This window comes from Gordionus sp. m RMFG-2023, chromosome 3 (assembly GCF_954871325.1).
Source record: "Gordionus sp. m RMFG-2023 chromosome 3, tfGorSpeb1-WG-v2, whole genome shotgun sequence".
Taxonomy (NCBI): domain Eukaryota; kingdom Metazoa; phylum Nematomorpha; class Gordioida; order Chordodea; family Parachordodidae; genus Gordionus; species Gordionus sp. m RMFG-2023.
Genome location: NC_088777.1, coordinates 51,459,528 through 51,475,627, shown reverse-complemented (window position 1 = coordinate 51,475,627; position 16,100 = coordinate 51,459,528). Strand labels below are relative to the sequence as shown.

At 31.1% G+C, this 16,100-nt stretch overlaps 1 protein-coding gene across 4 annotated transcripts in view; it reads right to left on the bottom strand.

Moving 5' to 3' along the window:
* Nucleotides 1–184: 184 nt before the first annotated feature.
* The window catches only part of LOC135927164 (uncharacterized), a 42,745-nt gene continuing 26,829 nt past the window's right edge, over nt 185–16,100 (bottom strand). For 3 of the 4 annotated variants that reach the window (XM_065463113.1, XM_065463115.1, XM_065463114.1), the window contains one exon: nt 186–2,159. In XM_065463113.1, coding sequence (XP_065319185.1) covers nt 382–2,159 — 1,778 coding nt within the window. In that variant the 3' untranslated portion in view covers nt 186–381. Of the gene's footprint in view, nt 2,160–16,100 lie in introns of all 4 variants that reach the window. The other variant, XM_065463112.1, reaches the window with a different exon arrangement.

Genomic DNA, 16,100 nt, shown 5'->3' with positions numbered 1-16,100 from the left:
TTTTTAAAACAAAAAAAAACATTAAAAAATTAACAACATAAATTTTTAAATTCCGTTTCTTTACATTTAATTTTAATTTAATAAAAATTAGCTCAAGGAAACCCGCAATTTTTTATAAAAGAACCACTACAAACACAACAAACGTGAAATAAACAGCTGTTAAAATAAACGGCCATATTTATATACGATTCTGATATATTATTACGATTATAAAGAGTAATCATATGATTTGGCTTATATATATATAATTTGTATAATAATAATAAAAAACGTATTTATATATGTGTATGATATATCTTCTGTTTACGTATCCCCCTATATGTATCACATTAACACGTGATTATTATTCCACACGAAAAATGGAAATTAAAATTTGAATAACTAAGTAGATTCGAGAGTGTCTGTAGCCTCTTCTACGGTGATTAAAATCTTTGGTTTCTCATTTTGGGCGATGTTTTCCAAGAATCTGACTTTATTATAGGTAGTCGGGATTCTCATGTTGGGGGCAGAGCAGGGCCTCGAGATAATCGATTCGGGGTTAAGAAAGCTCGCTATATTCGGTTCGGGAAGGTGGGCGGCTGCTACGAAACTGCCCGTATCGTGGTTTGAGTAAGCCACGTAACTATAACCGGTCTTGTTGGAAGAGGAAAAATCCGAGTACGAGGGTATGTCTAGATAAGCTCGCCTCGAATGGTCATCGGAGGAGCACGGTTGAGATGATTGTAGAGTCAGTTTAAACGGATTAAGGAAGCTTTTGCCCGAAACTTTTGAGTAGCATTTTCCTCCGATGCCAGATTTAGTTTTATGTTTTTTGGCCGAGGGCAGCACTTTGACACAACTAGCGGGGCTCCTCTGATCACAATATGTCTCGTCACCTCTTTTTAAAAGCATATTTGTATTGGGCGATTTAACATCTTCGTGGGTGGTGTAGGAAATGTCTTGAGCTGGAACTTTTGGCTTCCCCAAAGTTTCTATTACCTCTGGTAGGCCGTTGTTATTGGCGGAAAATGAAGGGCCTCTTAACTCGTCCCCGTGTTGCGAATACGAAGCGCGCGGCGTTAATCTCGCTATTTCTGACCCGTAATGATCGTATCCCGAGAATTTGGACAGCAAGGGAACCCAGGAGTTAGCCCTTTTGCCCCTTTCACTCGCTTTGACATCGAAGGTCTTGCTCAATCTATCTACGAGCGATATTGAATTAGGTAGTACTTGGGCGTGCTTATTGCTTCTGGCGATCTGATAATACAATTTTGAAATTCCCGATTGCCTTCTTTCCTCTTTTCCGCCCACCACCCTCATTTTGTAACTCCCCGATCCGCGAGGTCCTAGTTCATTCTTGAGATCTATCGAGAATTTTCGACCCGATTTAATTTTGTCGAAAGTCGATCCGTGGGATATATCCCCGAAGGCAGCTTTACAGCACACTACCGCCGATAATAAGGAGACGCAAAAATCAATGATTGACAGGACCACGGCTATGACGTATATGGTTAGAGTGATAGAATAATTGAAAACGTTTAACATAATCGTATCTCTTTTTGCCCTGGGTGGGTCACTTATGTTTTGATTTTTCGTATTTATAACGTAGACATTTGAGCGCTGGGTAGGAGGGTATTTGAAAACGGAGGAATAATCAATAATCGAATTGATACTTGTAGCGGATTGATTCGAATCATTAAACCGGGGATATTTGGTCAAGGGAGGAAAATCGAGAGCTGATTCATTCTTAGTCCTGGTCGAATAAATTATTTCGCGTTCATTAGTTGTTATCGTTTCACGTATTGCCCGAATTTTTGACGCCTTTTGATTGAATAGGGTGTAGTTGAAATGTTTGACTTTGATCTCTTGGTACTGATCATCTCGGTCAGCTGATAAAGCGATATCTAAGGGTATCATTCCCATTGTAAGGCTACCATTCAAACTCGCGTCTTTCGGCTGCGACAACGTTTCGAGAATGCCAGGCGACGAAACTGGTTTCCTGTAGATTTCGCAATATATGCCTAAAATGGCGAATATGAGTATGCAAGTCGATGTTATAACTGATATGATGGATATGGATAGGAATGTCACGACAAAACAATCCTCTTCCCCCTTCCTCTTGATGTAGAGTCCTAACAGTCCCTCGATCAAGAATAATAATCCAGTCCAAAATCCGGCTCCTAAAAGTTATATATGCAAACGAGAATAAAACTATAATTTAGTTTTTAAAAAAAAATTAATTAAGCTATGCATTAGTGCAAATACAAAAACCACCTTACAAGTTAGTTTTTTAAAACTGAATCAGCTGTGATAACGCCGCGTTAAATAGCGCAACGCTTGAGGATAACGCGTTTTAAACGACAGCGTACCTCAAAATTTATAGGGTGACGACGTATACACGTTCTAAAAATGCACTTACGATTATTTTAAGTTTAAAAATTTGCCCATCGGAAAATAATTATTAATAACAAAAACATTTCTTTCTTGAGTGTTTTCTTTATAAAATAAGCTCTCGTTATTCTGACTAGGAGCCATTCAAGTCGGATATCCCAAAATAAATTTTACTAAAAATTAGAGCGGGATTTCTAATACCTAAATCAACCTATTATTAATTAAAATAAAATGGCGATTATAATCTTTCTGGGTTCGGTACCAAGGCCAGAGGAGAGGGGAGTGACAAAACAAGGAAAAAATTTTTTTAAATTCTTTTCATGGCTCTAACCCTTTCCCATATGTAAAAATTTATTGTGCCGAAAGAAGTGAAGATATTAAATTTTTTTTTAAAAAATTCTTGCAACAGAATCCCTCTATTCCCAGGAAGAATTTAGCAAAACTTTTATAGGGAACCATCCTCCAATTCCTCAATGTTGTGATGATCAGGGATTATGCTAATTTGTTGTTATGCTTTAAATATGATTTTTTTTTTTTTATTATGTTAATTTTTATTAGTTTTAAAGATGGGGATGATTTTAAATTTTTTATGTTGTTTTAATGGATAATCGGAGTTGTTAAAGGATCTAGATACGAGTATCTAGATCCTGTATCTAGATATAAAAATGTGGTATCTGTATCTGTATCTAGATAGATTTTTGATTAAAATATCTGTATCTAGATAATATTTTAGATGATGTACCTGTATCTAGATCCATTTAAAAAGTATCTTTTAACAACTCTGTTGATAATTATTGGAGACTATTTTTAATTTTCTTTATATATCTCGTACAATGTGTAAGACTATGCAAATGTTGATGAAGGATTATACTATGTAACAGAGACCTGCAGGCCCGGCCCTAACCCAGGCCCGGGTTTAGGATCGGGCCGTATTTTAATTTTATAAAATATACCCGAATATAAAATCCGGGCCGGGCCGTTTTTGAAAAAAATATCCGGGCCGGACTATACAAAACGGTATCTCTGCAGATCTTTGTTTTTTAATATTATACTTGTTAGATAAAAGAAAATATTTATCATTTTTCGTGTGTTGCAAATTAAATTAAATCTAATTTTAGGTAAATCTTGTGTAATAATCACCTCAGTCTCCAATACTACAACCTTGAAAACTCAATACCCGAGGTGTACTATACCCGTAGTAACACTTTTATAGGCCGGTACTGACTGGCCCTATATTTCTAATACCCACTTTTGTCACCCTTATTTTATTTTATTTTATTTTACCCATCTGATTACAAACATATATAAAAGGGAACAAAATCAAAGTTTTTTTTTAAAAATCATCGCTGTATAGGGCCATTGAATATCAGTATTGACTGAAAAATATTCTTTTAATTTTACCTAGTGGAGGGAAAGAGCGGATATAACATTTATTAGTATACCATTAATTTTACGCAAAAAAAATAAAAATTAATACCAAAAATAAATTAAAAATATTTTTTGAAGCGGTTAACGCTAACTAATAATTACATTTACAGTATTAAATTATTAAAACACGAAAACTTCCTCTTATACTTTTTTTTACTAAGAGGAAATATTAAAATTTTAAGGAAATTATTTTCATCTTATGTTTTTTATTTTGTTTTTTTTTCTTCATTAAAAAAACAAAAAATCGATGTTTTTATTAAGCTAATCTCGAAAAATATGATTTGAAAAATTAATATAATTTTATATATATTGCTTTATGAGTTGAGTAAATAAAATTTTTCGCATTTTATAGTAAATTGATTATAATTCTAATGTCAATATTTTATGAAAGTTATATATATATATGTGTATATATTGTATTATTATAGAATAAGAACCAATTAGAGCTGTAAAGTATAAGGTCATTCATTTTAAGAAAATGATAAAAATTAGATATGATATGATAAGATATATAATTTAATATGTAATATCAATATTCTATGAAAGTGTTTATATATAATATATCAAAAATATCAATATTTTTGAAGAATGAGAACCAATTAGAGCTATAAAGTATAAATGTCAATTGTCATATAATTATATATATCTCCATCATTTATTATAGTATGAAAGAATCAAAATGTATACTTAAGAAATAGTAAAAATTACAGGGTTCGAGGAATTTAAACTTCTAAAAAAAACGATTTCCTAAAAGATGTCCGAACTAGCCCCAGGACTACATTACCCCGGGTTTAATGGGTTATTCCCATAAATCGGTCTCTGTTTTGTCCGAATAAAAAAAATGAAATACGTAATAATTTAATTTATTCTATTTGTATAGGGTCTAATCAGCAACCGGAATATTTTTGTTTTTCCCTTTTTTTCTAATTTGCCATAGGTTAAATTTTTTTGATGCGTTCATTGTAAACATCAATGAAAACCAGCTGGGAACGCCATTTTATAATGGTAGTTTTTACCATGAGAATAATTACTATGCGGGTTTACCAAAAATGGCGGGTCCAGCTGATTTGCATTCAACGACGCCTTCAAACGCGTTAATATGAACGCGTCGTCAGTCTAGTCATTATTGTATTTCATTGGTTGGTTATTACACACTGATATAAAATAATGGAAGAGAACGTAACGCGTGACGCAAGATATTGAAAAATGTAATACGCAATGTATAATAGTGCGCACAAATTGAACGTTTCCAATGAAGCGTTAAAAAAAACGCAAATTCAAAACGCATCCGGTATATATTGGACAACATTTCCATTTTGCATTTTATAATTATTTATTTTTAAAAAAAGCAAAATATCTTGCGTTTTTTTTTGAAACGTTTTTAAATTTTGAAGTTGATGATACCCTGGTTAGGATACAACATCTTCTAAAAAAGTAAAATAAATATATTAAATGATAACAATAATATTTTTAGCTTATAAAATTATGATAATTACAAAAAGATTTGCTAATTTAAATATAGGGGCAAGTATTGTCTTTTTTTTTTGTTCAGAATTTTGGCGTTTCATATTGAAAAAAAATAAATAAATAAAAGTTAACGCTATCAATTTAAACATAGCTGCTTTTGCATTTTTTTAATTCGCGTTTTTGAAAAGCTGCGTTTGAAATGTTCAATTTGTGCGCCTGCGCACTAGAACAACTTTTTAACTATAAAACCTAGATTTTAGACACTTTTGCCATAGCCTCGGGAGTTTGTTTCTTAAAATTTTTTACTTACTTTTCTTATAATTTCTTGTTTGTTACTTATTTATTGCGTTACATTATTGGAGAAAAGAAAATGGAGGGGGGGGAATTTCCGCCTTCTCACCCACCCCCCCCCTTCCCACTCCCCGCGACTACATTTCGTAAATTCGCGTCTCAATGCTTCGCGAATTTTCTTCGAGCCCGCGCCCGTTAGATTTATCCGATTATTCTAGAAGCCAATGATACCCAACTAACACCCTCTAACCGATGACGTGGAACTAAATTAAGTTGTAGAAAAAAAATAATTTCTGCTGCACTATTTTAACTTAATTTTTCAAGCTCTCGGCCCAAAACCGGGTAGAAAACCGGCCCGAAAACCGGCTCAAAATTTTTTAAATATAAAAATTATAACTGTTAAAATATTATAATTATTAACATATAAAAGATATGTGTCATAATGGCCTGTAGTTTATATAATTCAACTCAACATAAATGTGATAAATTTAGATATATTTTTAAAAAAAACTTCCAAGGCCCGATTCGACTCGGCCCCAATTTTTGAATTTTTTTTAAAATATTAGGTCCGCACTCCGGCCCTACCCGAAGCCTCGTTCGGATAGTGCCAGGTTCGGGCCGGTCTACTTTAGCGGATATGTAATGTAGATTAAATACTAAATTGAAACAATGTTATGACCCCTTATGGTTAAGCTTTTGTTTTCTTACTAGAAAGAAAGGGAAAAAAGATGCCAGCCATTTTTTTTTAAATTATGGGAGTATAATATTTTTAAAACCTAATTCCAAATCTAATCACAATTCGCAACGACAACGAAAACAGGATTCAATTTTACTCGGTAATTGGTAATCAAAGTTATATGTTATGATATTACAGAAAAAAAACATATTATAATTTAGTAATCGTAAAATGAAGTAATATTGTGTAATTACTATTTTCGATTATTATTTTTTTTTCCAACCCTTTCCCCGCGTTTAGAAAATAAGGCATCACATCCGGAGGATGGGGAGGCTAATGTAAGAATATTAGAAGCTCAGCTCAGATCCTCAGATCCAATTTCAAGAAACTGTTATGCTCTAATTTACTATTATCTTTAATTTTTTTTTAAAAAAAGTGTTTATATAAATCGATAAAAAAAATTAGAAAAGCTATCGAATAGTACTTGAAAAATAACGGATTAAAATCAAAAAAACTTATTAAAATCAAAAAAACTTATTAAAATACAAAAAAAACGGATTAAAATCAAAAAAACTTATTAAAATCAAAAAAAACGGATTAAAATCCAAAAAAACGGATTAAAATCAAAAAAAGGGATTAATAAATTATTAACGAAAAAGTTCAAAACCGGAAATAAAAATTAAAATAGTTGGTTTTTATCAATGGAATATTTTAGGAATATATTTTTAAAAAAATAATAATAAAAAATATATGTGATAAACTTTTCCTAGAGGAAGGATTATGTTATCTTATACATTTGCATAAACTGTATATCAAATTGTATTTTTATATTGTAAGAATCTTAGTAATAATAGTTTCCCTTAAAGAGAAGGCCAAAACGTCCTTTTCTTAAAATTTTTTTTATTTTAAATTCCGGACGGGTCTAATTCAATGACATCTTACATGGGTTGGGGCCCACCCGAAGATACCTTACTAGGGGCGATCGGTGTCAAAGTCGTGACTGGGGCGAGCAGGAGTCTCCATAGCAAGGTTCCAGGAGAATTATTTTGTTTTTACTACTAAGATTTCTTCTAAAAAGTACTAACCACCACCCCCCCCCCCACTCGCGTCAAATAAGGGGTTAAATGATCGGTTCTTATTTAACCGGCCGGTTTTATTAAAATAATTATCAATTGAGTTCGGTTTAATATCCGAATCGTTTTCAAATAATAGGGTTAGTCATCGTATTTTCGAAAATGAATTCGATCGAATAATTCGCTATTCTTAACTATACGAATCGACGTCGGATAGTAAATCGTTTGATGTTTTTTAAACAGATCGAATACGAATAATTTATTATTCTATCCGTATAGTTTTTTTTTGAATAGACCTTATAATACAGTATTATATCTTCGCGCCAATTTGTTATTTTATTTACAACTTTATAAATCATTTTTCTTTGAAGAAGCGCTCTTTCAATTTAAAAATTTTTTTTTAAAAAATCTGATTTATACCGGGAAATATATTTGTATCATGTTTGTAGAAAAACCTATCTTAACGAATTGTTAGACAATTTTGCTGTTAAACCTTTTGAGCTCATTTAAAATTTAGAAGAGAAGAGAAGAGAAGAGAAGAGAAGAGAAGAGAAGAGAAGAGAAGAGAAGAGAAGAGAAGAGAAGAGAAGAAGAGAAGAGAAGAGAAGAGAAGAGAAGAGAAGAGAAGAGAAGAGAAGAAGAGAAGAGAAGAGGAAGAGAAGAGAAGAGAAGAGAAGAGAAGAGAAGAGAAGAGAAGAGAAGAGAAGAGAAGAGAAGAGAAGAGAAGAGAAGAGAAGAGAAGAGAAGAGAAGAGAAGAGAAGAGAAGAGAAGAGAAGAGAAGAGAAGAGAAGAGAAGAGAAGAGAAGGAGGAGAAGAGAAGAGAAGAGAAGAGAAGAGAAGAGAAGAGAAGAGAAGAGAAGAGAAGAGAAGAGAAGAGAAGAGAAGAGAAGAGAAGAGAAGAGAAGAGAAGAGAAGAGAAGAGAAGAGAAGAGAAGAGAAGAGAAGAGAAGAGAAGAGAAGAGAAGAGAAGAGAAGAGAAGAGAAGAGAAGAGAATTTTTTTTTGAAATAAAAATTAGATTCATTAAAAGTTTCTATCTGCTGAATCTATCAGCAATCAAATTTTTTCCTGGCATCCCCTCCCTTTATAATCTAGCATCTTTTCCCCATTTAAAAATTAAAAATATATCGGTCCGGGCCGGGTTTTATATCTTCAGGTCGGACCCGGATTTTTTTAAAAATACATTTTTTAATTTTTTTATTTTTATAGCTAATAATGGCTATTTCAAATATTCGGTTTTAAAATATACCCCCCCCAGCCCGGCCCCGAATATGTTTTTTAAAAAAAATTCCGGCCCCGCCAGAGTATATTTTAAAAAATTGCTGGCAGATCCTCTGTTATATAAATACAAGAATTTTTGATAAATCTCTGATACTTATATATTTTATTTTATCGTTACTTTATTATCAACACAAAAAAAAACCTAGTTAAATAAAATGTAATGAATAAATAAATATAAATTTAAGCGTAAAAATAAAAAAAATTGAAAAATTCCCGCCTACGACAATGCTTACTTAACCTTATCTGTTAAAACAGAGAAAAAAAAATATATTAAAAAAAGTTATTTTTTTTTTCAAATGTCATTTTTTCTTATAAAATATTTTTTAAAAAAATATCCTTATTTTAATGTTTCTCCGATTTAATTTTTTTTTTTTTAGGGATTTTATTGCCTTTTATATACATATTTTTTAATATCATATTATTTTTATTTTTAATATCGAAAAAAAATTATATATATATTTGTTTGTTTTAATAAAAGAGTAACGAGGATTAGATTCTGGGTTTAACTTAACTTTGACCATTTCGATTGTGGCAAGAAAGAAAGAAGGAAAGAAAGTAAGAAAGAAAGAAAGAAAGAAAGAAAGAAAGAAAGAAAGAAAGAAAGAAAGAAAGAAAGAAAGAAAGAAAGAAAGAAAGAAAGAAAGAAAGAAAGAAAGAAAGAAAGAAAGAAAGAAAGAAAGAAAGAAAGAAAGAAAGAAAGAAAGAAAGAAAGAAAGAAAGAAAGAAAGAAAGAAAGAAAGAAAGAAAGAAAGAAAGAAAGAAAGAAAGAAAGAAAGAAAGAAAGAAAGAAAGAAAGAAAGAAAGAAAGAAAGAAAATGCAGGTATAAATTTTATCGTAAAAAATGGTGGAAGGTTTTATCATCATACAATACTAGTAGTTTCAACTAGGAAAACATTAAAAGTGAGATATATCAAACAAATTTAATATCAATGAGTAGCCGAATCCTTAATAGTTAAAATATAATTTGAATTATAGCTTTAATCTATAAAGGTTGGTAGATGAGATGTTTATGTGAAGGGTTGATTCTCTGGGCCCAGTTAAATCAGGGTATGTTTCAACCAATGAAATAATGCCTAGACTGACAATTCATTCACAAAAAGCATGTATCAATTGAAGTCAGCTGGAAACGTCATTAATATACCATGTTGATTACCACGATGATAATTTGTCTTACTGACAAACGCATTTTAATGAATGAATTGTCAGTCTAGGTATTATTATATGTCATTGGTTTCAACTGGCCATAAGATATTAAGAATTATATTGTAAAATTAAAAAAATATCATTATATATAATTTCCATTTTTATCATCAGACACTCATCATCTATTTTAACGATAATATTTTTATATATTATTATTATTATCTGGATGTTAAACAGGCTTAATTAAACCACTAAATCTCATTTATTTATAAATTTTATCGAAACCAATGTTTTAAACATTGGTTCATTAGATAAAAAGTAAAAATGTTAGTAGCCTGGGGTCATTTGGCAAATATAACCAATAAATATTTTTTTAATTATTTTTTCTTATATATATGAAAAATGTATGTACATTAAATTTAATACTGTTGCATTGCCCTCAAATGCTCTATTATTTAGTCATAGCCTATCCCATACTAACTGATTCGTCGTTCTCAGACTAAGGGAATGACAGTATGAAAATATTATCATTATTGAGATGCGAAAAAGAATAAATAAATTATATCAAGAGACCTGCTAGGGGGTCCCATTTACACGTCTCCACCCGGATTTTTTTAAATAAAGAATGTTTTTCAGTCCGGACTCCGGGTTTTTTATATTTTCGGGCCCGGCCCGGATTTTTTTTAAAAAAAGAATGTTTTTCAGTCCGACCCGGGTTTTATATTTTCGGGCCCGGCCCGGATTTTTTAAAAAAAAATGTTTTTCAGTCCGGACCCGGGTTTTATATTTTCGGGCCCGGGCCCTCGGATTTTTTTAAAAAAAAAAAGAATGTTTTTCAGTCCGACCCGGGTTTTATATTTTCTGGGCCCGGCCCGGATTTTTGCAAAAAAAGAATGTTTTTCAGTCCGACCCGGGTTTTATATAATGTCGGGCCCGGCCCGGATTTTTTTATAAAAAAATATATTTTATTTATTTTATAATTTTTATAGCTAATGATAGCGATAAAAAATACGGCACTGCCAGTGTACCACGGGCGGGGCCTGCAGGTCTTTGAATTATATATAATATATTTGAAATTTTTATGGAAATTGAGATAGGTAAAAAAAAATTTCTAAAGTAGCTAATAGCGCGCTACTTTTTAAAAGTAACTGTTAGCAACATTGCAATAGGCATAATAGTGAGCACGAATTGAACGTTTAAAACGGCAGCGTTTCAAAAACGGAAAAATAGTGCATTTCAAATGCGTTCGTTTTTAAATTTGGAAAGCATTTCCGTTTTGGATTTTAAAATTATTGATTTAAAAAGACAAAATATTTTGCGTTTTTTTTTGAAACGTTTTAAAAAATTTTGAAGTGATAGCATGGAGATACAACATCTTCCAAAGAGTAAAATAAGTATATTAAATAATGTTAACAACAATATTTTTTTAGCTTATGGATTTATGATATTACAAAAAAAAGATTTGCTAATTAAATATAGGGGTAAGTATTGTCTTTTTTTTGTTTAGAATTTAAATGTAACGCTTCAAGTTTAAACATATCTGCGTACACATTTCTTTTTTAAGCGTTTTGAAAGGTTCAATTTGTGCGCGTGCGCATTATAAGAATAATTAAAGGGGCTTGATCCTTTTCTGGGATTAGAGTTACCCAGTAACATTTTAGGACTTAAATGTTTAATATTTTTTTAGTATTTTAAATGATCAGCTGTGTCTCAGTAAAGCTTTTAGACCAAATAATTGAATTCAGTTTCTAGGTTGAGTCTCGACTGCTGAAGATGTCAGATCCCATAATTAGGTCCCAAAATGGCATATCACCGACCGCGCGAATCCGAATGTCATTGGTTGATCGAATCGAGCCGATTTTTAAAAACGTGCATACAACTCTAGATTTGCCAGAAAAAAAATATTGCCGAAGCATTTACATTTCTTCTAAATAGATGCCCAAACTTTTGTTCCATCTGTGAGCAAAAATCTTCAGGCTTTGGATAAAATATCGAAGTCAGCTGTTTTTTAAAAAAAATCGCCTCAAAACGAGCCCTTTTAACGCTACTCCTATTTATTTATATAATGTATAATATATATGAATTTTTTTCAATGATTATTTAGAATTTTATTTTGTGAACATATTTGTTGAAGTTTTTCAGATCTAGGATTCACCACACAATTAACATATGCACATCAATATAATATGATATGATATGATGAGTACAACGAACACGAAAATGATTAACGTAAAAGCTTTTATAATACATTACATCGCTACTTCGTTGCTACTTCATAAATTATGATGTAAATTTTTTTCGTAAATTGATACACTCTAACTTACTAACACTTTTATATTAATGAGGTAAAATTGAATTTTAATCTTCCTCCTACAAATTCGAACTTTGAAATTTAAATCTGCCAACTGTAATGCCAAATGACACGAAATAATACCTCGAGGACTGACGACGACGCGTTCATAAATAATGCCCTTGGAAGCGTCGTCGAATAGCAAATCAGCTGGACCCGCCATTTTTGGTAACGCTTACAGTAATTATTCTCGCGTTAGAAACTACCTATTAAATTGATCCGGCAATTCCTTTAATAAAGTTTGCGGTCAGACATGGGAATATTTGATAATAATTATTGGTAACCAAAATGTCGTCCCCAGCTGTTTCTTATTGATGCACCACTTTTAACGAATGCATCGTCAGCCTTGTCATTGTTTAGTGCATAGAAAAAATTTTGGATTTCTTTCTTCCTTTTCTCCTTTGCTTTCCCCTATAAAACAAAACAAAAAAAATTACTATAAATATTATTAGCTATTTGAGTGACAGGGAGTGACAAGCCCGGATCGCCCAACCCGGTAACCGTATTATTATTCATTTAACTAGTCATATTTTTAAAAACAATTCGCAAAATAATAAGCAAACTTATTCGAATGTAATAAGGGTAATTCGAAAAATTCTGGGCCGAACCCAAATAATGATCAAAAATATATAATTCGGATGGGGATAAAGAAAAATTTTTGTTAAAAAAAAATGTCGGACAGTGCTCGAAAATGAAAAAATGTGATAAATTTCGGGCCGTGCTTTAAAAAGTGCGCGAGTCTTTCTAAAAAAAACAATTAGATTTTTCAATTCTGTATAAGATTAGTATTTCTAAACAGAATACGATTCCGGCAAAATTCGAATTTTCAAATTTTTTTTTAAAAACGAGCTTTCAAAAAAAAAATGATTTAAAGATTTGCCGGGAAAAAAAATCCCATTGGCGCTTAACACTTATATATAAGACAGTAATAAAAAAAAATATGATTTGTTGCGACTAGTGTTGTTAAAAAGTCCGTTTGGGGTCGATTTTTAAAAAAACGGGTCGATTAATATCAGAGACCTGCAGGCCCGGCCCGGATACACGGGTAGTGCCGTATTTTATCAAAAAATCCGGGCCGGACCTAAAAAATATAAAACCCGGGTGGGTCTGAAAACTATTTTTTTTAAAAAATCCGGACCGGGCCTTGTAAATGGTACCTCTGCAGGTCTCCGATTAATATTATAACCAAAATGACATTACGTAAGCCACCAAAGATTTGGTTTTTTATAACTGGCAGGAATGCTTGAACATCGATTCGCCAAAATCCTCGATGCCTTGCATAACATTTTGGCTAAAGTGTTAATGCAGAGCCGTTTAGAAAAATCGGCACAAATCCCAACACTAAGCTGTGATAGATTATCCGAGTATTTCACTTTCTTATTATAATTGCTTGTTTTTCCGGCCCGGCCCGAACCCGAAATTTTTTTTAAAAAAATATACCGACCCGGCCCGAATCGATTTAAATAAATAGAAAATTAATTTTTATAAATTACTCAAAATTAAAAGATATATGTTATATATACGGAGTCTAGTTTTTCTATAAATAAAATCAAATATCGTTATTTTTCATCAAAAATTCGACATAACATTGATAAATTCGGGATATATTTTTAAAAAAGTTTCCAAGGCCCAGCCTGAAGCCCGCACGGGTCGGATTCAGACCGGACCTACTTTTGCAGATCTAGACGATTTTTCCCCGTGACCTTTTAAACTTAATAAAATTTATATTAAATTTTTCCATATATTTTTTTTTATATATAAATTATAAGTGAACTCAAAGCCTAACAGCAAAATTGTCTACAATTCATAATAAGGCCTAAAAGGAATTATTTGTTATTTGATATTCGATTCGATTCTATTCGTATTTTACGAATACGAATAGCGCAATTATTCGATTCGATTCGTTTTTTTGTAGGCCTATTCATAAGACAGGTATTTCTAAAACGTGAAAGAAATCAGATTTTTAAATGTTAAAATAAAACACGCGTTCAAAAAAAATGATACAAAATTGTTTTTAAAAAAAAAACCGCTTTGTCGGAAAAAAAAAACATATACGTATATATGTTTTTAAAACAAACTAAAATTCGTTTGACTGTCACGTGATATCGTTTTTTTTTTTCCAAAAAAAAATTAAAAAATTTTCAAAGAGTTTTGGAAAATAATATTAAATTTTAAGGAAAAGAAGATTTCAAAATTATTTTTTTAAAAAATAATAAAAAATTTCGCCTCTTTCAATCGTAACTTTTTAAGTCGTAATCGTAAAAACAAAAAAAAAATAATATGATTTTCATGAGTCTTCGACAAATAAATTTTTCGCTATTTGTTATAACTTATAGTAGCGGGAGCGGGAGCGGGAGCGGGAGCGAGAGCTGGAGCGGAAACGGGTAGCTACTTTTAAAAAAGTAGCGTTAACAACTCTGGTTATAAAATGAAAAAAAAAGCCATTCTTTTTTTTTTTAAAAGGAAATTTTAAAATTTTGTTTTATTAATATTGTGATAAAAAAAACATTAACTGTCCTGTAAAAAAAAATATATATAAATAATTAAAAAATATATATATATTATAATTTAGTCTTTTTTTTTCAAAAAGAAATAGATAATTTCGGGAAACTTTCGTAAAAATTATGGCGGCGCGATACGCCGGTCAGTGAGATTAGCGGAAAATTGAACAAATTTTTTTTGTTAATGAGCGATTTCGATTTTAAATATATAACACTCCCACCCAGATGTTTAAAGGTCGATATTTCTTTGCTTTGAAACTTATATTTAATTTTGAATAGCACCTCTCACCCATTATTATAAATTAAAAAATAAACATGTTTTTAGCCAAACTCATTCACAGTTATAAATTTTAATTTTAACGCGATCATCGAAGCCCCCTCACCCACCACAGCGTAATCATAGGCGGGCGGGCTAAAAAAAAAATTAACCTCTGGAAGACCTTATATGCGATATAATTGGGTTGGTGAGATTTCATATAGTCGCGAAAATAAATATATTGTAAGCTTTTGGCGATTTTTCAGCCACTAGGAACGAAAATTTTTGGGTAACTACTAGGGCCCCTAGACCGACGCCGCATTCATTAAAAGGTGTTACATCAACGAAAAACAGCTGGGGACGCCATTTTGGTTACCCGTGTCATTATTAAAAATTTTGAACGAGAGGCCAATTTTATTCCTATGTCTGTAGCAAATTTTTAATTATAAGAATTGGCTGATCATCGATATAAATAAGGAAGCAAGTTATCAATTTGATAAGTAATTTTTAACATGGAGAATAATTTACTGTAGGAGTTTTTACCAAAATGGCGGATCCAGCTGATTCGCATTCGCGTTCAACGACATTTTTCGAACGCGTTATCGTGAACGTATCGTCAGTCTAGGTATTATTATACGTCATTGCTTGGGGGCCATAAATTTTCTGATTATTTTTTTTCCTATGTTCAATAGAGGAAAGTTTCTGGTTTCCATTTGGGGGGAAAGGGGGGGATAGTCTTCCATTTTTTCTCTGTGAGACAAAATTTTTTAATTTTTTTTAAAAAAATATAATTTAAATATCGATTTTCAATTTAGAAAATTAAAATTTATAATTAAAAATAAATTTATTTTTTATGTTTGAAAGTTAAAGAAAAAATAAAATAAAATTTATAGATGGCTAATTATAAAATGATTTAATTTTTTTGGAAAAAGAATAGAGATAAAAAAAGTAATAAAAAATTAGAATTTTTAGACACGAATAATTAAGTAAAATATTTTAAACGTTTAGGCGTTTTAAAATGGGAACATAGAAAGAAAAATAAAATTTAATTTAAAAAAATGATTTATATATGGATGGTTCTTTCTTTCTTTCTTTCTTTCTTTCTTTCTTTCTTTCTTTCTTTCTTTCTTTCTTTCTTTCTTTCTTTCTTTCTTTTCTTTCTTTCTTTCCTTCTTAGTAGAAGAATGAAAATATTGATTTATTCTTTTTAAAAATAAATAAGACAGTATGCCTATTTAATGAGGTAGGAGTAAATGGATTAAA